The sequence below is a fragment of the Paramisgurnus dabryanus genome, chromosome 3 (assembly GCF_030506205.2).
Source record: "Paramisgurnus dabryanus chromosome 3, PD_genome_1.1, whole genome shotgun sequence".
Classification (NCBI taxonomy): Eukaryota; Metazoa; Chordata; class Actinopteri; order Cypriniformes; family Cobitidae; genus Paramisgurnus; species Paramisgurnus dabryanus.
Genome location: NC_133339.1, coordinates 17,478,355 through 17,502,973, shown reverse-complemented (window position 1 = coordinate 17,502,973; position 24,619 = coordinate 17,478,355). Strand labels below are relative to the sequence as shown.

Below are 24,619 nucleotides of genomic sequence, written 5' to 3'. Positions count from 1 at the left end.
GATTTATATAAATATTAGTGCAATTGGCTCTGTACGAACCCTTAAGATCCAAGACCATAATTGCTGAAGGTTGCTCTGACCTGAGAACATTAGAAAAATTAAAGTCACCATGAATCAGAGTTAATGTTGAGCCTGTTTTACATCTATTGGCATATTTCAAAATGTATTGGGCTATTCAAGTGGGAAAGAGTCAGAAACCTGATTATGCATTACTAGGCATTAATTAATTGGCCAGGGCCAGAGAAACAAGAGAGCTTGCTGACATCAGCTGAAACCAAGGGTTGTGTCAAAGGTGCAGCAATTTATTACGTATTGACAGCAGATTACAAAGACGAATGAGCGCAGATGCATATTAAAACCGGCAGTGTGTATTGAAAAAGTAAATAGGGTCCAAGGGGCCACAGCATATGACTAAATAAACAGCATACGGTTTGCATTAGTTGAGTTAGCTAAAAATTTAAACATAATGGAGACACAACTTAAGATCCCCAGATGTCATGATAAAACCCCTGAAGAACCTCTAGTAAATATGACCATGCAAAACCATAAGCTTGGGTATATTTGTAGCAATAACCATAATTGTAAATTTTTCTTTTATGCCAAAAATCATTAGGATATTATGTAAATATCATGTTTAATGAAGATATATTGTAAATTTAATTTAATTGGAATACACGTGGACAACTTTAAAGGCGATTTTCTCAATATGTTGATTTTTTTGCACCGTCAGATTCCAGTTTTTTTTTTTATTGTATCTGGACCAAATATTGTCCTATCATCAATGGAAAGCTTATTTATTCAACGTTTAAATGATGTATAAATCTCAATAAAAAATTACCCTTACGACTGGTTTTGTGGTCCAGAGTCACAAATATCCTGTTTCTATATTCAAGGAACTTAAAGGAAAACACCACTGTTTTCAATATTTTACTATGTTCTTACATCAACTTAGATGAATTAATTAATCTCTATCTTTTTTCAATGCATGCACTTAATCTATGTACAGCGCATTGGGAATGTGTTAGCATTTAGCCTAGCCCCATTCATTCCTTAGGATCCAAACAGGGATGATTTTAGAAGCCACCAAACACTTCAATGTTTTCCCTATTTAAAGACTGTTACATGAGTGGTAACACAAGTAAGTATGGTGGCACAAAATAAAACATTGCAATTTTTCAAGCACTATATTGTATGGCGGAAGAGCACTTAGTTTGCAGCACTTCGGCCTCGGCGCGCAGTAACATCATCACTCCTTCTGACTACTCCCCTTTCGCTCAAACTTCTGTAAATATTACTGCGGCCGAGAGTCACAGTGCCGCAAAATATTTTACATAGTAAAATATAAAAAAAACGGTGGTGTTTTCCTTTAAAATTCTTGCAGGGATAAATGAGTCAAGGGGAGTTTTTTTATAAAGTTAGATTTTTAACACATATAACACATTTTTGTAAGGTTTCTATACCTGTAGGGGTTTTTTACTCGTTTTTACAAGCGTGACATCCAACAAACCCTAGTGTACCCCTTGAGAATCTTGTAATTCTCATGTAATGCCTATGTCACTTTCAAAGTCACATGCAATAAGTTTAGCTTTTAAAAAATGACATCAGTACAAATATTTTCGAAAAACTATCCACTATTATAAATACCAGGCATATTATATAATTAAAATTTGACCATTATATTTAAAAGATGCTCCCTGATAGGAGTTCCTCTGTAAGTTTCTTAAAGTGACTATTGGGTGTTGTTATTATGAGAGAACTGTTCCCAGATCAGCAATAATTTCTCAGGTGCAACTGGATGTCTCAAGATGGGCCCACGGAGAAGGCATGTGTTTATTCAGATAGGGCGCATGCTAACTTCACCATACCGGGCCAAAAGACGAGATCCGAACTATTGTCAAGTTCAAATGTGATAAAGTTAAAAACACAATATCCTCAAACTTTTTAGGGATTGTTTGGATGTCACTTTAGTTTGATGAGAACAATAAATATTTGCATTGGAGCACAGACTTTTTTTCTTTATTTTTTGTGCAAACATAAGCAATCGCTTCAGGGTTTGAAAAGACAATGTTCTCCAGTAATTTCCTGTGCTTTGTTTGGTCTCGTCTCGTGTAAGAGGCCTCATGTGATCTATAGCGCTGAACCGGGTGGGCCTCGTTTCCCTTAAAACTTTAAAAGGGTCAAAGGGTAGTTGGTGAAGCGAGTTCCTGTCTTGGGCTGTGGCAAAACAAATCCAAAGTATTTATTTCACAAATCTTTGCCACAACGGTTATAATTCTCTATACTACTCTGAGAGGTCGATTAACCCTAAACTGCTTAAGAAAATGTAAACTTGATGTAGTTATTTGTAAAAAAAAAAAATGTATTGGAAACTCCTGTGATTCATTACCAACCAAAATCTCAAACTTTGAAATTATTGTTTCCAATACAGAATCACCAAAGATAATCAAATTCTTACTTACCAGTTTGTGTGTGAAGCAGATTTCTAAATATGTAAAATATAATAATAATTTGTAACTTGCATGATAAATACAAATGTAACTTGTAAACGCAAGCATTTAATGTTTTTATTTGGCCCTTTTGTACTATATAATCTTGTGTTGTAAGTCTCAGCATGTCCTGGACTCTTTGACATTTGCACACTTATTTTTCATTGATCCAATCCGTGTTACATTAGTCCATAAAAACTTTAACAAAATATAAAATCTAATATTCTCTCTGAATCCTCATCTCTCTGGCTGCTGTAGAGCCCTAGAGAAACACTACACTTTAAAATAATGGGTTGTTTCATCCCACGATAGGGTAAAATATCAACAAATCCAACCACTTGGTGAAAATTGATATAGAAAAGTCAAGATAAATTTGAACAACAATTGGGTTTGTCCATATTTGACCCCACCCAGGGTGAAAACAATTTAGCATTTAAGATTTCATAGCTCTGTTCCTCCTATTAGTTCAGCACTCTCATCTCGGACACAAGTTTAAGCCTGTCCTCTATTGGTGATGTTTAGCAATGGCATGGTGCATTGACATTTTGCAAACTTTTGCTCCAGCGTAAAAAGAAACAACCCCAGCCCATTATGTTGTAATATGTGCTGGGTTATTTCAACTCAAAATGCTGGGTTTGTTTTAACTCATTGTTGGGTCAAATATAAAAATTTCCTTTCTGGGTTTGTCCCTTTTTGACCCAATGCTGGGCTAAAATTAACACAGCATTTTTTAGATCGTAGTACATGATTTTTAGGAAAGATAATGCACATTTTAATTAAATTACATTTAACACAAATATCTGGAATCAAAATGCATAGACCGAGTCGATTTGTATTTGACTTCTAGAACCTGTCTAATAAATTTTGTTACAAGTAAACTTCTTTACCAACTTAATTGTTCACAGACATAAAAACTTAAAATAAACTCCCGGGAATTCAATTGTGCAATCGATTAAAAGGAGGAATAAAAATAGAGATGATTTCATTTTAACTAAAGTGTATACTTCCTTTAATTCTCAAATTCTAGTATTATACCATACTAAAAAATTGCACATAAAAAGTCTGCGTTTTCAAAGTTAACATATGCAGCTAATGTTAACTTTAAACAACACAAGCAGTGTTAACAAATGTTAATAATAATAATAATAATATTATATGGTTAAAGCCGAACCCGCCAACAAAACTACAAAAACTTTGTAATTATAAGACAAATCTTTAGAAATGATGACTTCAGAGTATTGTTCTTACATTAACACAATCTCTATCAAGTCGAAAAACTAGTTTACAACAATGTAGTGTTTATGCATCTCCTCTAAATCTAATCTTAAAAAGTTGAATGCAGTATTAGCTTATAGATGGCACTACTGTTACTGCTATATCTCGAAACACACACCTTGTTTATCAATATGTGAGAATTAAGCATCTTCAATTCACAGAGCCAAACTCAAAAGAGGTCAATATTAAAATCAATGGAAGCTCTCTGTGGTTCAATATTATTTTATATCTTATTTAGCTCTTTTCTTGGGGGAAAATAATTTGCTACATTATTTAGGGACATTGACCTTCATACAAGATCATTCATCCAAAACAGTCTGTGCTAAAACAGCCTGCAAGTTATTTGGCTTACATGGACTTATTAAACAGCATTTGACATACAGCACTGAATTTCTTTATAATCAAATAAAAAAAGAAACCTCCCAAATAATGGCAAGATTTGGTTAAAGTGCACAGCGAGCTGTCTGGCAACAAAACAAGGTCTTAATATCAAAGCATTTGCGCATTTAAATAAATCTAATGTGGCTTCCCCTAAACAAAACAAGCAGAAAACCCCAATAACGGATCAAGAAACACACTTGGCCAGCATCCCCGAGACAGGACTGTGGACGACCAGTCGACCAATCGGGGTTGAAGGAACGCACCAACACTTGCACAGTGACCTGATAGGAAGGCAAGGTTGTGAGACGGATCCAAACCCGTCCCAGGGCCGGAAAGTATGCAAAAGTTGTGGATTTGAATATAAGTCTGGTCATGAACTAAATAAATTTAAATATTCAAATTGGCCCACTGAGAGGCAATGGGAATAGCTCGCACTCCAGACTTAAACCTGTTAAAAGCATATATAACGCACTGGAGGAGGCACTGAGGATCCATTTGTTAATGAATAACGGGAATGTGTAAATAGGTTGGGATAAGGCTCTCTTATGTATTAGGGACCCAAATGGGAAGTAGGCGGGAGCACATTTTGTGAACGAATTGAGTAAAGCGTTCAGGATTTAAGGAAGCAGGTCCCAGATAAACAGTGAGTCAGTTTGTTGTACAGTAGCACGAATATGAAGCTAGTAGGTGAGCCGGGAAGCCTTCATGTTGTAGCAGGGCCGATCGGTCAAACTCCCCTGACCTCCGGAGAACAGTGACAAGCTTTCGCTTTTCTCCAGGACGACCTCCAGCTCCTGGAAGTCCTGGAGTCTTGCCACATCTTTATCCTGCCAAAAGAAAGGACACGCATTCTTAATGGGGCAATATATTTAAAACTGTAAGCTGATATAACGTCATTCCGCATATGTAGCAGCATCTGCACAAAACAATAGTCTGAATTAGGGTGATGCGTATACTAAAATTAGCAGTTTATCTATGATAAAAGATATTTAAAGCAAAGATGGGATGTCGAGCCACACAAAAATTAAGATTACTTTCTTACAGATAACAAATGCTATGCTTTTCAGCTGTCTAGGTTGTTTTTGTTTAGGTTTTAAATTATAGTTTAATGGGAACATATAATGAAAATCTGACTTTTTTCATGTTTAAGTGCTATAATTGGGTCCCCAGTGCTTCTATCAACCTAGAAAATGTGAAAAAGATCAACCCAGTAACTTAGTTTTGGTAAACCATTATCTGCAAGCATATAGAAAAAATAGGTCATTGAAATTTGGCTCCCCTTGTGATGTCAGAAGGGGATAATACCATCCCTTAATCTGCACTATCCAACAACAGCACTGCCATTTAGTGCAGAGATCAGCTCATTTTAAAGGACACACACAAAAACGGCACATTTTTTGTTCACACCTACAAAGTGGCAATTTTTACATGCTATAATAAATTATCTATGAGATAAAACGGCACATACCGTATTTTTCGGTCTATAAGCCGCGTTTTTTTCATAACTTGGCTGGTGCTGTGTCTTATAGTCAGTTGCGCCTTGTAAGTCAGTATGAATTAATTTTGACATTTATGAGGCAAGAGACAACATTAACGTCTACAGCCGCGAGAGTCCGCCATATGCTGCTTCTGTATTTATGTAATTCAATGGATTCATTAATGTGGAATGACGAGTATGCGAACTTCACGCTAGTTGGCTTGTTCGGTTATTTTAGCCTATTCAACCTTTCTGGTAAGTTCTGTATGCTATGGTTTATTGTTTAAATAACGGATAATATTGATCGATTAATCGTTTTTTAAAGTGGTCGATTCAAAATCGATTCTCACAGGCCACGAATTTTCTTTTTTTTTATGAAATAACCTGATCCTGTTTGATCCAGGAATGCGCCTGTTCTCACTTTTTTCAGCATACATTTTTCATCTTGCATCAAAATTGTATTGTATTTAACATAATTGTATGCATTTACATTAGAAAATTAGAGATAGGTTCTGTTTTAATGTACCCAAGTGTACCTAAATTAAAAGTTTAATATACATGTTTGTGGCTATTAATTTCTTTTGATGAATTACCCACTTGTAAACTTATGTTCACTGTTCTTTTTTATAAATATAGTATTTGTATTAAATCTATATTCATTGAGTTGAATCAAGAATAGAGTATAAAAATCGATACGAGAATCGTAATCAAAACTCGAACAGAGAATCAAAATTGAATCGATTTGATAGCTTGTGAATCAAAATGGAATCGATCTGGAACATCTGAATCGATACCCAGCCCTAACTTTAACTTACAGACATCTATTCAGCCTGCTGTTCTGTCCGCTATTGTTTAATTTAATAATTTGCCTTTCCAGATTAAATGTCTGTTCTTCGGCTTGGATTTTGTGAAATAATTTTCTAAATAAACGCAACGTATAGTCCACTATTTTTGAATGATGCGGCTTATACTCGTGCGGTTTATAGTCCGGAAAGTACGGTATGTAGTCTGGGGACACCAAAGATTTTATATTTTAAAAGTCTTGTGAAATGTCTCCATTTAAAGGTCCACTCTGTAGATTTTAGCGGCATCTAGCAGTGATACTGTGAATTGCAACCAACATCTCAGTCCGCAGTTCACCCCTAACTTCTGAAACGCATAATGGAGCTACAGTAGTCGCAACATAAACACGGCATCATCTGAGATAACTTAGTGACAAAGTGCGCTATGTAAAACTGTTTTTTCATTTAGGGCTACTGTAGGAACATGGTGGCACGAAATGGCGACTTTAATATTATGGGACATGCGGTGTATGTAGATTAAACACATCTCATTCTGTTGGAGCCGATGGTGTAGTGGGCAGCGCTCCGACATGTGGTGCTTTCGACTTAAAAAAAAAAAAAGAAACTAATGGGGCGTACAAACCGAAAACGAAATTAACTTTAAACGCGTCTTCGTGCAAGTATTCAACTCGAGTGAAATATTCGCATTACACAAAGTTAAATCCCGTGAGTAATCTAGAGCGAGGAACACGATGCTTCGCGCTTTGCGTGTAAGCAGCATAAGAAAATAAAAATAATACACATCATTATGAAAAGGTTTTTATACCCCCTTGATAATACAGTTATGAACATTACATTAGAGTTTACACATTTTAAATAATATGACAAACACTTTGATTTACAAACTGGATATTGCTACTTGCTGATAACTTGCTAAAAATAACCAACACGCTTCTATTTTCACCGCTTACATTTCTCACAGAAAAGGGGAGCAAATGGTCATAAAGAAGTTTTTTTGTCTAGTTTGTCCTAGTTTTGAGGTTGCCGAAAAGAAATGTATATGCCATCAGAAGCAGGTCAGCCCAAGTCCTGCCTGAGGCTTTTCTTTATAATCAACAAGCACAAAACTCTACCACTGCTTACTGTTTGATATAAATAAAATGCTTTACATGCACCAAAATAATCTCATTATTATGGAGAACTGCTTTTACTCACTGTAAGAACAGAACCGCTTGAATGTGCATCTCAACAAACCTGGTCTGTATACATTAACATGTTTACACGGGAAAGAGTCTCGCAAAGGTAAAAGCACAGACAGATGTCTATTCAGGGGAACCAAAAACAACGTACAATCTTGGGTTGATGTGTTGGCAACAGTACTATAAGCTTCTACTGAGACACTACTACTTCCAAGTAAAGCTGTGAGAGAAACTGTCAACAGCCATTGTAGTGTGGCTAAAAATCCAGAGCGTAACTGTGTTGCAATATGAATTACGTTCCAACATGTTTGGGAACAAAATTCAGCATGAAATTCAGATTGCACAACTAAATTCTTCAAAGTCTAGGCAAAAGGAGGCTAAAATAGAACAACTTTGATTAAGGGATATGTTTAGTCATAACTTCTCAAGTTACATTTGTGTTAGGGCTGGACAATAATTCGATATCAATAAAATTTATGTTAAAAGCGGGTCAAGGCGCTTCTTCCTTCCAAAGCTCGCTCCTGTGACGTCTTTCTTAAGCAACCATGAGCCGTGCTCTCTGGGATAGTGAGGAAAACTTAATGCCAGATCGTATTTAAATCGCTCATCTGTATCTCGCATCAAAATGTGTGACAAGTTTACTATTATTCCATATCTTGGAAAAATAAACAGTGAGACTTGTGCACAGTTCTGTAAGGAATGTCACTAACATCAAGCTTTACCTTTCTGAGCATAGTGTTGGGCAGCTTGCGAATCTTCTCCACGTGCTCGGCGCTGATGTCCAGTTCGCGGCAGCACACGCGGAGGAGAGCGCGGTACGTCAGCTCCTGTCTGTCAAGTTCCACCTCGATGAAGTCGTTCTCTCTAACGGTGCTGTTCTGGATCCGTACCTTCAATACCAACTCTGAGAAGATATGACAAGAGATTGTGACTAAGGTGTGCATACATTACCTTACAGGAAGGTAGATCTAGATCGAAGTCAAGTCAGTGTTTCTTAAGCTTAAAACCATCTTTAAATACCAGACCAGATCTTCTTCAATCTAAAAAGGTTTCTCACTGTACCTTGAACATTAACTGGAAAGGTGCTGGTGAAGAAGAAGGGCTGGAAGGCCGGCACAGAGCCGCTGAGCTGGGAGCAGTTGATCTGCTGGGGGATGGACTGCTGACGGGTAATGGTGCCGTTGGGAACCTGGGGCTGGTTAGTGGCGTTCCCGCTGGGGGAAGGAAGCGTTGGACACACTGGCCCGTTCTGTGCTATAGCATGAGTGTGAGAAAACTCATGGTGGTTGGCGTGATGAGTCTCTGGGGAGAGCTCCATTGGCAGACCTCCGTTGACCACAGGGCTCGGCACTACGCCGTTCTGCTCCACGACGGGGATGTAGGGTAACTCCTGCTGGCTCGGGCTGTCTGTGTAAAGACTCTTCGGCTGTTGATGTTGGGTTGGAAGTTGTTGCTCTTGTGTCGGGGACAGGGTTGCTGGTTCAGACTCCAGAGGATCTGAATGAATGTTGATGCCGTTCTGCGACACCTGCTGTGCTATGCTCAGATTGTTTTTATCCATCTTGCTGTACAGGAAGGGCGGGTTGGAAAGATAGTTCGGGATGATTGGCAGCTCGGGTTCTTTCACTTCGGGAACATCCTCTTCTTCCACTAGAGAAAGATGGAGTGGGATTATGCATTGTCATGATAACCGAGATGTCTTTTTGATCTGAGCACATACCTCCGAGTAGTCGTCTGATTTCAGGCTTGGAAGTGAGTTGAACGGCTAATTCCTCTTTCGCAGTCAGAATTTCTTTGTCGGCTCCGGCGTTCAGAAGATACGCCACTATGTGTTTGTGGTTTCTCTTGCAGGCCCAATGCAAACATGTCCTGGATTAACAGAAGACATCAGGATATTATAATCATACACCATTTTCAATAGCAAATAAAAACGTTGGGTCAATTTTCACAAAGCAGATTATTTGTGACCCTGTCTGTAAAAATCCAGACTAAAATCATAATCTAATTATGAGATCAGGAGCATCAAAGTTTGATTTCAATTTTTGACATGACCTAAAGATATTTTAAAGTTATATTTTCACACAAAACCCTTTACATTAAGTAGGATGATTTCAGTAAATCTGAAAAAAAGACTTTAACTTGGTTTTTCACATTTAATAGGCGTGGCCTGCAATCTACCCCAAACATTTTCACAATTTCAAGACATAAGCCAATGAAGACCAAATCTCTTCATCCTACTTACGCCACTTGTTAATCCTGTTTTGCAATGTTGTGAAAACACCACAAAGCTCACGCATTTCAGAGAAATTAACCCTTAAGGTTGCTTTGTGTGGTCTCTGCATATTTAAACGAAATGGGCAAATCAAAGCACCCACAGCTGTAAATATAACAGGCTGTATTAAATGAGCCCATCACACCCAATCCAGACCATCCAGCACCCTATCAATAATCTAATGGGGGTGTGTCTGGATAATGAAGACATTTAAAACCTTAAGTGTTGAGGGTGAGGGGTACTGATGGGTGCATGATTGACAACACAGCCACATCTACTCTATAGTAAAGACGTGGGAGACTGCGGCCCCTGGTTACATACATTGTCATTACAGTGATGTTTTAGCTTTTATTGCATGCTTGGGTTGGCATGCTTGTCATTACTAAACTATATCTAACAGATCGGTGTTACAATTAAATTGAAGGGAGGATTAAGACACAAACTTGTGTCACTACTGAAAAATAAAATAATAATAGAAACAATTATAGAAATTATAATGGATTTAATGACGAATGTAATGATATCTGTGGGTTTCTACTGGTTGGTTCATAGCGCTATAGCGATGGTTCATAGCGCTATATGTAATGTAAACCAACAAAATAAATAAACAAATGCAAACAAATAAAACAGGACTAAATGTCACGTGGTGGGAGTTGATACTCACCATCCGTTAATCTCATTTTGAGAGTTGATGTTTACTCCGCTCTCCACTAAATTCTTCACCTCGTCTATGTCTCCGATTGCACAGGCCTCTCTTAATCTCTCCTGCAGCTCTCTGTCCAGCGATGTCGTTGACATTATTCAAGTCTTTATGAATATAAAAGCTTCATGCAATCCGACACTGTGCTTGTGTAGTAGGAACCAAAATAGACGCGCGACTGGCTCTGCCGGGACAAAACCGTGGTCTGTTACGGGTGATTTTAGATATGGATGAATACGGAATCTATTTAAAGTCTTTATAATCCAGTCCTAGCTATAAAAAAAACAATGTAATTTATTGGGTTGTGTTCAAATAATCTTTCGCCGACTACTACATTCCTCTCGCTACCGCCACAGCGCCCATATTGGGGGCATATTTCGATGCAACACCTTGAGCGTGATTTTTGGTTCCGGCTTGTAATCGCTGAAAATGTTGAAAAACAAGATAAGAGTCCGTGCAGAGTTCAAAAGGGAGATACAATTACTAGTTACATTGATAGGCTTGCATACTTTATTGATAAGAGTAATTTAGCTTGTAACAGCAACACATAAAAACCTTTTACTAGTTAAACACAAGTGTCAGACAAAAAGTTTATACACACAGTTGCTTTGATGACTTTTATTAATATTTTTGAATATAGAAATTATATTCACCACAGTAATACATTATCAGATATTTTAACAGAAACTTAGTATTGTTATAAAATATACATCTAAATTAATGAATTTGAAGGCTACTTACTCAGTTTGATAAAATGTAAATACTTTACATGTAAATAAGGTTTACAGTAAAACTGTATGGTATTTTAGCAATGTAAATATGAAACTATTCTGTAGATCAGGAACTGGAATTCAGTCCAACCTCATCGTCATTGTTTCCTTTACATTTATTGAAAATCAATAGTCTTTTGTTATTTTCTTTTGAATAGGTCAGGGTTCACAAGCATTGTTAATAGACAAAATATTTAAATCATTTAAGAAGGAAGACAAAAAATATAGTATTTATTTATCATTGTTATGGCAATCAGGAATGTAAACAAACCAGAACCTCACAAACGTGCATCATGTGCAATGCTGATACTCCCATTTACTTTTGTTTTAGGATTATGTCTATAAATATGATGTCTCCACCTAACTTGTTGTCAAGTTTACTCAATGAACTTTGTAATAGCAAATTTAAGAGAATCCCTCCTATTATTTTTAATGACAAGACAGTTAAAACAGTCCAGAATACTACTGCTTATGATACTGTATTAAGATCCTGTATCAGACCACGCTGTCCTTGCGAAACAGTAGGCACTTGTTGTTGGCAGGCATATCAACCTACAAAAACAGAAAAAAACATATGCATTTACATGTGTACATTATGGGACAGCTTCACGGACAGGGTTTAGATTAATCCAGGACTTAGATATAATAGGAATTTAAGTAGTTTTTACAAACATACCTTACTAAAAACAATACTGGTGTGCATCTTGAGACAAAACAATGGCACTGATATGTGTGAGCATACGTCAGTGCAAGATATTTTTAAATTAAGGCAGCTCAAACACGCATTCTAGTATGGGACACGGATAAAATGTAAGCAAAATGTTTTATGTACTACACTACGTTATTTAGGTAAAAAACTTACAATTTCCTCAAGTCGCAATCCATTGTCTTGGCCTAGTACTGTCAACATAGCTATATCTCTCAGACCCCAATCTGGATTTCTGTAAGAAAAAAAATTATAAGATTAATAATTGACAACAAAAAACATGTCACAAGATAATAATAGTAAGGAATCCTGTATTTATTTAGGACAAACAATACATATGCATTTAGGGGCGGTTTCCCAGACAGGATTTAGATTAAGCCTAAGTTATATTATGACATTTAAGTACTTTTTACAAACACATCTTACACAACATTACCGATGTGCATCTTGAGGCAAAGTAATGGCACTGATATATGTAAAGTTTTTAAAAAGACAGCTCAAACATGCATTTTAGTCTTGGACTAAACTTAAGACCTGTCTTGGAAACCGCCCCTTATGGGCAAACACCTCAATTTGATTCTTATAATAACCTTTCAGGCTAATAAAAGAAAAGCTTTAGCATCCATATCATCTTCTTTGGTAATAAAAAGCCAGGGTCAAATGCTGAAACTTTGCTAGTGATTTCCTTTATCACAAACCTTGATCGTAAGCTGTGGTCAAAGTCAACATTGCTCTGTGGTGTAATCGACCCGTTGACTGCATACGGCTGCAAGGAAAATATCAGAAGCAAGGCAAACAAGAGATTAAGACAACAGAATTGAATATAAAAACAAACCAATGTGTATATATATACAGCAATTTGATAATAAAACACAAATACCCCGTAAGTCAGAAGCAATCCTTGGGGCTTGAGTATCTTTCCAACGCCATAAAACAAACCCTGAAAAACATGTTTGATTATTTGATATCAGCTAAAATAGGCCAAGAGAGAAAGCAAGCAAGCAAGCAAGCAAGCATGATACCTTTGTGCAGGCCAGAGGTGAGATGTGCATCATGTTGATATTCACAATGAGGTCACATGACTCAGGTTGAATGCTGCTCCAGTTCTCCCAACTCTGTGAGGCATCAAGATAGATGGGTGGCTTTATATTCTGCAGCCCAGTGTGCTGTCTATAAGCCTCTATACTACAACAAAACAAAGCATGACCTGTCAAAATATGGAACATTTAAGTGCAGTCAGTAGCAGGTAAGCAGGACAATTTAACCCTTTACTTATCAATGACCTAAAATAACTTTTAATTAAAACATATTATGAAAATATACAATTCGACTATAAATGTAAAGTAGTGGCCATGGTATGGTTTCCAATTTAGTTTCTATTTAGCACAAAATAAGTACAAATAAATGCTTTCAAATACAAAACGTTTGATCAACATCAGTATCTTGGCCTTTAGCAATGCATTCATTGTAGTGAAAGTTAAGGAACGGCGCCATCTGGTGACAGAGTTTTGCGCAGCACCTGTCCTGTGTGAAACTTCTACATTTACAGCACTGGACTTTGAAACAAATCACATGCAACAGACGTTTTCAAGTAAATGTGGAGTTGTAAGCATTTTAACCTTCACACTTACAACTTTAATCAGCTTATTGCAATATCCGTGATTAAACCATCGGTTGATTTGTGGTAACAGGATGTATTTAACAATGGTTTCTTTGTTATGAAACCATTGTTAAATTTTCATTGTTGGTATTTTGCAAGACAGTCAAATCATAGTACACGGAGACTTACCTCGACATGGACTGTGCATCAACTTCAGATGGTTGCCATGTAACATTAGGCAATGCTTTGGCAAAGTGAATGACGTGCTGACCTGTGCCTGAAGATATTTCTAATGCGTTCACATGTCTGCCTGATGCCACTCTGCTTTGTAATACAGAAAGGATCGGGTCTTTGTTTCTGTCTGCAGCTGCCGCGTGCAGCATTTTACACACCAGGCTGCAAATTCCTGAAATCAGAAGCGAAATCAATTGATATCCAATAAGACCTTTAAAAGCTGCACACTGCTGCGATGCAAAACAGATCACAAAGTTTCCAAATTAAACGAAACGGTTTCATGCATTCATACGAAGGCAGCACATAGTCACGAGACTTTACGACGGAGAAAATGTTCGCAAAACGTATGTATTGATTATTATGAACTAGTCCCTACTCATTCCGTCTTGCTGGTTTTAAAGCAGTCATTGCTGTGTAGTAAATATGAATTGCGCATCCCATAATGCAACAGTGTAACTTCAACTTCCTGATTTTTTTAAAGGGACGCACAAGAAGGGCACCATTCGTTATTTGCGTATTACAACCTAAAACGCACGCACGCACGCGCACACACACACACACACACACACACACATTTAATTGCTTTTATTTGGATCTGAAAGACATTTCAAAGACAACCAGATCCAAATACTTTGGGAAGGGTCTTTTCCGATATTCTTCTTTAAGTATCAGCAAGAGGTATCAGCGATGCAAAGTGGCCCACATTTCGTTTTAGACCAATGAAAATGGGTACCATTCTCCAATTTGCAAATGAAGAAACATTAAAATCCTCCATATCTTTAGGATTGTACTACACAGGGGCTTAAAAAAACAAAACACACCCAGAAAGATAAAGGATATTAAATATTTTAAGACTTTTTGAGTCACAGGCATGCAAACTTAAAAAAAAGAACACGTCACCATTGGCTTGTAATGCAACAACAGGAGTCAATATCAAATAGAAAGTTAAATAGATTCTGCCATTTACCTCCTGTAATTTGGCTGCAAAGTTTAGGTGAAAATTATAATTTTGACTCTACAAATCAGTGGATTACCCAGTAAATATTCATTTAACATCTTTATTTAAGTACTTCTTTCTTCTCAAAAATGAGCAAAATTAAAATATTTAACTGGGGAAGCTTTTACTGTAACGTGGTTGATTTGACACAAAATGACCATGGCATTCTCCATGCAATGTTTATCAAAGAATCCTCCAGATCGTTTTAGTGTGCGGTCAGCTTATGAAGTTTTATCTCATGATTTCTGTAGCACTTCTCACAGGTGTTATTGACTTTTAGGCCAACTTAGATTTTAAAATATCATTCAAGACCAGAGCAATTGTTGAAAAGTTCAAACCAATCCACTTCTCATTGTTCCTGAAACATTGATGGCGTGACTATTGACTGCGTCTCTCAGACTAAAGATGCATCTCATGTAAAAGCATCTAAAAATACTTAGTCCTCTATATCCTTAGTAAATCACAGTACTTTCCTTAATTCCCTCTATTGAATGATATCATCTCTTCACAAACCATCAAACCATTTATAGACTTTATGGAATTATCGCGTGCAATGATCCTCATCGTAAGACATTAAAGTGTCAGACGTGGTTTGATGCCACAAGAACTGTTTTTGGTTTTACTTCTCTTTATTTTTCCTTCAATAATTTAAATGTTCCTCTTTCTCCTCATATGTACAATAAGTATTTGAACACCATGCTATTTTGCAAGTTCTTAGAATTCATGGAGGGGTCTGAAATTATCATCGTAGGTGCATGTCCACTGTGAGTGAGAGAGACATAATCTAAAAAAAACCTTCCAGAAATCACAATATATGATTTTTTAAACTATTTATTTGTATGATACAGCTGCAAATAAGTTAACTTACTTGATACAACTGCAAATAAGTTCACAGTAGGGATGGTGTTCTTGGGATGGTACTCATCATTCTTCTTCCTCCAAACACGTTTAGTGGAATTATGACCAAAAAGTTCTATTTTGGTCTCATCTGACAACATGACTTTCTCCCATGACTCCTCTGGATCATCCAAATGGTCATTGGCAAATTTAAGACGAGCCTGGACATGTGCTGGTTTAAGCAGGGGAACCTTCCGTGCCATGCATGATTTCAAACCATGATGTCTTAGTGTATTACCAACTGTAACCTTGGAAACAGTCGTGCCAGCTCTTTTCAGGTCATTGACCAGCTCCTCCTATGTAGTTCTGGGCTGATGTCTCACCTTTCTTAGGATCATTGAGGCCCCACAAGGTGAGATCTTGCATGGAGCCCCAGTCTGAGGGAGATTGACAGTCATGTTTAGCTTCTTCCATTTTCCAATGATTGCTCCAACAGTGGACGTTTTTTCACCAAGCTGCTTGACAATTTCCCCGTAGCCCTTTCCAGCCTTGTGGAGGTGTACAATTTTGTCTCTAGTGTCTTTGGACAGCTCTTTGGTCTTGGCTATGTTAGTAGTTGGATTCTTACTGATTGTATGTGGCGGACAGGTGTCTTTATGCAGCTAATGACCTCAAACAGGTGCATCTAGGATAATAAATGGAGTGGAGGTGGACATTTTAAAGGCAGACTAACAGGTCTTTGAGGGTCAGAATTCTAGCTGATAGACAGGTGTTCAAATACTTATTTGCAGCTGTATCATACATTTATCATACGTAAATAGTTTAAAAAATCATACATACTTATTTTCCTCACTGTATGTACGTACCCGCTCCTGTAAAAAACACAACAAATTCCTTAAGTGTGTGCACACTTGGCGAATAAACCTCATTCTGATTCTGATGGAATAATCTATATATTTTTTTCACTAAAATGAACCTAATGTTCAGAGAAACTTTACAGTTTTTTTCACAGAACCAAACACCCAGAGCCACTTAAGAACCTTTGTTTAAACAGCATAGCATCCACGCTTAAAAAAGGTGCTAAGGTTCTTCACAGTGATGCCAGAAGAACCATGGTTTGTTTAAGGTTCTTAAAAGAAGCATTTCATTTGTACATTTTATGATCTAAAGAACTTTTATTTCCACTAGAAAGTACTTTATGTGAAACAGCAATGTTCTTCAGATGTAAAAGGGAACAATTAAGACAAAAATAGTTCTTCTATGGCAAATATAGATATATTTCTTTTATATGTATTTGTGTATAAAGTGTGTCACAATTTCCATCTTCCAATTTCCATTACTACAATTTTCACAACTTCCTCTACTGCATGACGTGACATATTACAAGCTATAAGACATCAGAAGTCAGAATTGTTTAATGTTCGGTCATCAGTAGATCAGTATGGAGTTGATTTCTCTTCCTCTAGTTCTCTGTGAGTATTATATTCTCTCTATGGATTTAACTACACATCAATTACTGTCACATTGTTTACAGGTTCAAGTCATTTACTGCTCTTGTATTTTTACAAAAACATTTTATGGTGCTTTCTTTAAAAAGTTTAAATCTTTATCTCATGATATATGAGTGAATGATGTTTGTGTGAGAGTCAGTGTATTGTGTTGTGTGTTTGTTAAAGAGTAACTAAACCCCAAACCAACTTTTTTTAGTTAATGATCTGTAAGAATGATGCTTTATTAGTGCTGTTCATTGATTTTAGTAAGTTTTTTGACATTTGGATATAAAGTGTTTCAATACTACAATATATGGTGTAAAAACGTCTGAGTGCTGCCCTCTTGAGGTTGAACGGTGGCTACTGCAGTTGAATTTTCCTATTGGATGTTGGGTCCAAGAAATGACTCGTGACGTAAGCAGGTTCAAGCTCACCACGCCCTTGTTACGATCTCACCACACACTTGATACGAGCTTAGTTCGTCCCCTCTATCTCCGTTGGGATCTGCCCACTTTTCTTGCATTTTTCAAATATTGCAGTGGGTGGAGTCAGCCTCTGACCAGGGGTTTAGTTACGCTTTAATCTGTTGTGGTGTAGGTAAATGAGGGACATAAGTGTGTTTGTTCAGTTTTGTGTTTCTGATGCTGTGTGAGCGTTGAGTCAGTCCTGTGATTTAGATTTGTACAGCTGTCATTCCTTTTCGATTGACATGTCAAAATATTATCTGCAGCAGAAATGAGCCATCATACGACCATAAAATACCAAATGCAAGTGTTGTGTATAATTTTTTTAGGCTGCTGCCCAACACTAATAATATTTACATATGCATAAACAGTATGATGAATTGATGTTTTTTTCCATATAGATGGTTCAGCTGTATGTTTAAACTGCAATACGTTTTTTTTTCTCTTTGTTTTTACAGTGCTGATTTCAAACATCCACTCTCAATATACTGCAGGTGATTCAATTTGATTCATTCATTACATCACATATTTTATTGCTTTGAATAATATACAGAAAACATTCAGTACATTTCAGTGCCAAATTATAAGCAGAAATGTGCTTTCTGTATTTTCATCATCAATTACATTTTGTTTTGATGTAGACATATATTTTACATATAGTGGATTATTTGATTTTATTATTTTATTTCAATGTAATGTAGCAAGAAAACACAATTTGTTTATTTAAATTCATACACAAATCAGAAAACAGCTGTAAAGACTACATCCATCATTCTTAGGAGTCATTAGGGTCATTCTTTAATTAGGGTGGCAAATGAGAGGCAGAAATTGTAAAAATGCTTATTTGTTTTCTTTTAATAAAATGTATTGTTATGAATCTAAAATTAGTTTAATATGTTATAAATGTAATAAAACTGGTGAAACATCCACTTATGTCTGTGGTGTTACCAATATTTGAAGTAATTAAGACAGTAACACCACCGACAAATGAAACTTTTTCTAAAATGAAGGCTGTCATCATGAAGATTTTTCAGATCGGGGACATTTATTAATAAGTATGTTTTTATAAAAATTTTGATAAAAATATTTAAAATTCAGAAGTTATAAACATACCACCACAGACACTAATAAAGTGCAACACATGAAATTGTCAGAAATGTAGCTAACTTAAAGAAAATTAATAAGAAAGAATGCACTTACCTGCAATGACCTCTACACACAGGAAATAGTCCAAATAGATTTCCCCCTTTTCTTAAAGGGGCGACATCTATTGTTGTAACACCACAGATATGAATTTGGTGTACACCAGGGGCAACACTAGACCCCTTTGAAGCCCTAGTTTAATTCTTTTGTGCCCCGGTGTAATTCTCAAGTTTACATTTTAGCAGTTAACTAATTTACAAAGATAATCGTGGCAAAAACTGATCTATATGCAATGTAGTTACCCAATTGTAAAAGAGGCGCAGCAGTCACACTGACACGTGCATGCACAAATGCACAAATTGACTTGGTCAATCACCACATACTCCTTTCGACCCTCATGGCTATGGGTGTCTCTTACACAGCGCTTCTATGGTTCAAGTCATACCTCTCAGGTAGGTCATTTAGGGTATCCTGGAGAGGTACTGTCTCCGAACCCCAACGTCTCGATACCGGGGTACCTCAAGGCTCTGTGCTGGGACCACTGCTCTTCTCAATTTAAATGACATCCCTGGGTTCTGTCATTCGAAAACATGGCTTCTCCTACCACTGCTGTGTGGATGACACTCAACTCCACTTGTCGTTCCACCCTGATTATCCCTCAGTTTCTGCCCGCATCTCAGCATGCCTGAGGGACATCACACTTTGGATGAAGTATCATCATCTCCAGCTTAACCTTGCGAAGACAGAACTGATTGCGGAGCATGTTGCCAGCACCGCCCGCTCTTGAAGATTCAACCACTACAATATAAGGAAAATTAGACTTTCCTTAATGAGCATGGCCAGACTTCCAGCCTGCACAACCAAACCCCTACAGATGATTTAGAATGCAGCGGCAGGAGTGGTCTTCAATGAGCCAAAGAGGGCGCATGTCACTCTCTCTTTGTCAAGTTACACTGGCTTTATATAGCAGCTCACATCAAATTTAAAGCTCTGCTCGTGGCCTTTTTACTTGCTTATAGAGCCTTATGTGCCCTCTCGATCCCTGCGCTCTGTCACCGAGCGATGGCTTGTGGTGCCATCTCAAAAAGGGAAAAAAACATTATCGCGTACCTTCTCTGGAGGGTACTATAATTGCTTCTATTGTTTACCTCATTTGGACGCTTTAGACAAAAGCGTCTGCTAAATGACTAAATTACTATATTAATGTAAATCCACATCCACAGCCACATCCAAAAGTCTAGGCGACGTAACGCGATTTTTAAATACATGTTTATCTTTCCCAGTACGTGTTGCAGTGTAGGAATAGTGGGTTAAGCAAAGGAAAATGTATAGAAATGTTGCACACGTCTTGCACACAGCAGGGGGGCCTATGCCCCAGTAGAGCTTTATGTCTAGCAACGACCCTAAGGTACACAATTTTTGCTTAAATATTACAAAATATATATTTTGAAACATTTTAATAAAATGATACATGTTAAATAAAATCTATCACAATATAACCACTTAATCTGTGTTAAAAATTGTATATTGTTGCAATAACAATCCATGAGGTATGGTGGGTACATGCATAAAATAATGAGTAAACAAACAAATACATTTACATCTTAAACAAAAAATAAATAGTTAATAGTGCAAGAATTGTGTTTATCCTACAGAATACAAATGTGGAAACATTTAATAATTTATTGGTATTTACAGTAATGCTTATTTTAACTGTTGTAAAGAAAAGTGACACCACTTGCCACCCCAATTGAAGAATGACCCATTAGGACGGTTTTTTCTTTCATTGTCTGTAAAATGAACTGCATCAATGCTTTACCAGAACAACACAGTCTTGTTGAAATACTTTTACAACTAACAAATGATTTTATATTGACAGATATAAAACCAATTCTGACTGTGCATCCACAGACGTCTGTGTTCATTGGAGACACAGTTACACTGACCTGTGTGGTGCACACTTGGTACACTGGATGGGAGTTTGTTTTTTCCAGACCTGAATACCCTTCATACCCTGAATACCTTCCATACCCTGCATTCCCTCCATACCCTGCATTCCCTTCATACCCTGCATACCCTCCATACCCTGCATTCCCACTATACCCTGCATACCCTCCATACCATGCATACTATGAACCTACAGTAACTATACCAATCCCATCTGTGCAAGTCTCTGACGGAGGACAGTACTTGTGTGGAGTCATAATTAGAAACCCACCATTTTACACACAATACAGTGAACCAGTAATAGTGACAGTACACGGTAAGTATTTTTACTCACTTTGTTCTGACACATTATTTTGTAAGACAGTAAATGAGTGCCAATTAAACTTATAGAGGATAAAACCTAATCTGATACAGCAGGCGCATTGTGTGATCAAGTAACTGTTTTTATAGAATAGTGTTTCCTAAACTTTTTACATTAACTGGTAGTTATCTTCAAAATCTATTCAAAAAGCTGCTGAGAGCAACTATTACTAAGGAATTGGTAGAAATATTAAGCAAAGAAAAAAGGCATGGTTGACCTTGTAACAGTAAATCTAGATTAAAAACACATCTGTTTAACTCTGCTGCTAAGTGGTTTACACTGACTGCACTTTTAATTCAAGACACTTTTATTCCTGTTTTATTCTTTAACACATTTTAATTTTTTTAAATTTAAATCACATTTATTTTCTTTCAATTATTATCATGTATCTTTGATTTTTATTGTAATTTTATTGTTTGTCTCCACTCGGTGAGTAGCACAGTTTTGAAAATGAACGTTAAGTGTTGTTTTAGGGTGTTTTCACATATACACTGTTTAGGTCGGCCCAAATGACGTGTCGCTCCGAGTACGGTTCGTTTGGGTCAGTGTGAACACAACAGCCGCACTCGGGTGCGCACTAAACGGCCGCTCCGAGACCGCTCTAAACAGGTGGTCTCGGAGCGGCTGTTGCCGAACTCTGGGGTGACCCACCTGTGGTGTGAACACTGCTGGACCTCGGGCCGAACCAAATACAGGAAGTTCTCCCTTGTTAACAACGGAAGTTGTTGTTAACAACAAACAAGCCAATCCTGGTCCGTTGCATAGAGATTCGCGGTCTCCTATACATTTGAGCTGATGATTTTATAAATGCATAGCTGTCCTCCACACACAAATAGTGACATTACGGGCTTTTTAGCAAACGGCTCCGTGAGAAAGGCTTTAATAGAACAGCTACGCAATTTCGCGTTAAAGCAAAGAAACTTCGCAAAGACATGCATCGTTTATCTCCACATCTTGATAGCTGCGCTCTCCCTGTCAGGCTGATTGTCGTGGAAACGTGGGGGTGGTCATGAGACGGTAAGAGCTGTCAGAGACCAATGACCGCGCTGACCGTTGTCACATGGTGTACGGTGCGGCATTTCGAGTAAAGTAAAAAATATATATATGTGAATGTCACAGGTAGGGGTGGACCCAGATGTAAATAAGGTCACGCCCCTTTCTCCACCTCGAGGAGATTCCCAAAGCCACCCCAATGACCAGACACACAAGGTAAGCATAAATTAAAAATGTACTTTATTTAATTTACTTAAAAAAAGATAAATAGGGAAGGGAAAACGGGGAACTTAAAATAATGGCCACTCTAGGCTCTCCTCCTTCACCACCAACTGGATCTCCACACAGTCCATTCTCCTAATGTTCATTCTCGTTCTTCTTTCTCTCCACAGGTGGTCGCTAGGACACAAAAACACTGTTACTTGGACTTCGAGTATTTCTCACCGGCTCTGCTGTTTACAGCTCTCTGGGTAGGGATCACGTTACACAGTCTGTTCTCCAATTATTCACTTTCGTTCTCCTTTCTCTCCACAGGTGGCCACTAGGACGCAAAAACACTGTTACTTGGACTTCGAGTATTTCTCACCGGCTCTGCTGTTTACAGCTCACTGGGTAGGTAGCACGTTACACAGTCTGTTCTCCAATTATTCACTCTCGTTCTCCTTTCTCTCCACAGGTGGTCGCTAGGACACAAAAACAACTGTTACTTGGACTTCGAGTATTGCTCACCGACTCTGCTGTTTACAGCTCTCTGGGTAGGTATAGTTTCCTCCGTAGGTCAGCAGAGGGGCGAAGGTCACACACCACCTCACCGGGTCGAGCGCTGCCCTATCTCCACTGCCCGTAGGGCGATCGAATCCTGGACAGGGGCGCCCCTTTGTAGAGACCGCGGGGGCGGCGGACCCTTTCGCCTCTGACTCTGCGACAAGACAGACACAGGTAAGTTTGCACCACGAATATTTCCAATATTGTACTCACAGTCACTGACAGCTCTTGATCTGCGTCCCTTCACACTCCAAAACAGCACACTGCGTATGGTAGCGGTAAATTCTGAGGTCGTTAGCCTCTCCGTCCTCTGCCCAGTAAAAAAATGGATGATGCGGGGCTTCGTCTGACAAGACACACAGCAACCCACAGCAAATACACAGCACCACTCCAACGTGAAAAGCTTATTAATTGCAAAGTCTCACTCACCACACTATAAGTGTACACAACAAAGGAAACGCCCGGCGTCCTCCACTTCACTTGGGCTGAAATAAGGGCGATGGAAATACGACCAGAATAGTGTTTCGATGCTGTGGCTGCTTGGATTGACGCTTCTAACGGCTCGCCCACCACGCTGTTTTAGGGGTAGGGCCGCCCTCCTTCCCCTGGAGGTTTCCAACGATTACACAGATTAATTTCTGCAAGTTGCTCCACACCAAATGTATACTCACAGCGGATAGCCTTTGTTTACGTTGTACAACAAGGTCGATTATCTTCCTGCTTTACTCCTTCAAAAGTGCTGTTTAGACCAAGGTTCCTTCTACCCATAGGATTTTCCTTTCACTCCAGCAGGTCCACCGCAGACTACAACGAGAGAGAGAGAGATGGAGAGAGAAATATAGACAGCCACCTCGTCTAGCAATGAGCACAGCTCCGTTCCTCAGCACACACTACGACTTCTCCAAAAAGCACACGGGGTGCTCCTTTAAGAGATCCACAGCTCGCCCTTCTTTCACCTCCTGTGGCTCCGTCTTCTTTCCGCGCGCTCCTAGCGCAGCCCGGATCAACAGAGCCTTCGGGCTCTTCAAAGGGTGCGTGTCTCTTTCCTGCCTTCGGCAAAGGAGCTTTCCCCGTGTCAATCACTTCACGTGTCCATCGCGCTCGTGTGAATCGCTCTTCTTTGTGTTCCCACAGGCTATTTAAATGCTTCATCTTCCCGCAACCTCCAATCACACTTCGTTTCATTGATGCTTCACACCTGTGGCTCGTAAAGCCCTGATAGCATTTCCCTGGAAACCAGGAAGTAAAAAGGTCCGTCTTCGTATGTGGCCCGGTGGGGAAACCTTCCGGGCGGAACCAAAACTTCCCTAACTTTGGTTCCGCCCTTAGAAAGATCGTCACCTTGTGACATCCTCCCCCGCCAATCCGTTCTCGTCCCGAGAACGCGTTGTTTGGGGACTGATAGAGCGTTGATGGGAGCTTTTCTTTAAAAAAATGTGGTAGGCCATTGGGGGACCTTGGTCTCAACCCGAGGTGGACTGCCGACTACGCCAAATCTGTCACAGGTAGGGGTGGACCCAGATGTAAATAAGGTCACGCCCCTTTCTCCACCTCGAGGAGATTCCCAAAGCCACCCCAATGACCAGACACACAAGGTAAGCATAAATTAAAAATGTACTTTATTTAATTTACTTAAAAAAAGATAAATAGGGAAGGGAAAACGGGGAACTTAAAATAATGGCCACTCTAGGCTCTCCGCCTTCACCACCAACTGGATCTCCACACAGTCCATTCTCCTAA

At 38.4% G+C, this 24,619-nt stretch overlaps 3 protein-coding genes across 3 annotated transcripts in view; 1 reads left to right on the top strand and 2 right to left on the bottom strand.

Annotated features, from left to right (window-relative positions):
* Positions 1 to 340: 340 nt before the first annotated feature.
* Positions 341 to 10,947, bottom strand: ankrd40 (ankyrin repeat domain 40). Its single transcript, XM_065252965.2, has 5 exons — positions 10,537 to 10,947; positions 9,321 to 9,469; positions 8,663 to 9,250; positions 8,323 to 8,504; positions 341 to 4,969 (listed from the first exon to the last, which is right to left on the bottom strand). Exons 1-5 carry the CDS (start codon positions 10,668 to 10,670, stop codon positions 4,823 to 4,825), a joined length of 1,200 nt encoding a protein of 399 aa, XP_065109037.1. The 5' UTR covers positions 10,671 to 10,947; the 3' UTR covers positions 341 to 4,822.
* A 149-nt stretch (positions 10,948 to 11,096) lies between these two features.
* mettl26 (methyltransferase like 26) lies at positions 11,097 to 14,397 on the bottom strand. The gene is made up of 7 exons (XM_065277976.2): positions 14,259 to 14,397; positions 13,838 to 14,054; positions 13,071 to 13,233; positions 12,929 to 12,988; positions 12,747 to 12,814; positions 12,205 to 12,283; positions 11,097 to 11,894 (listed from the first exon to the last, which is right to left on the bottom strand). Exons 1-7 carry the CDS (start codon positions 14,260 to 14,262, stop codon positions 11,838 to 11,840), a joined length of 648 nt encoding a protein of 215 aa, XP_065134048.2. The 5' UTR covers positions 14,263 to 14,397; the 3' UTR covers positions 11,097 to 11,837.
* A 2,760-nt stretch (positions 14,398 to 17,157) lies between these two features.
* The window catches only part of LOC135733709 (cell adhesion molecule CEACAM5-like), a 35,622-nt gene continuing 28,160 nt past the window's right edge, over positions 17,158 to 24,619 (top strand). Inside the window, exons 1-3 of the mRNA XM_073814112.1 lie at positions 17,158 to 17,188; positions 18,129 to 18,164; positions 20,693 to 21,076. Of these exons, the coding sequence (XP_073670213.1) occupies positions 17,158 to 17,188; positions 18,129 to 18,164; positions 20,693 to 21,076 (451 nt within the window). The remainder of the gene's footprint in view (positions 17,189 to 18,128; positions 18,165 to 20,692; positions 21,077 to 24,619) is intronic.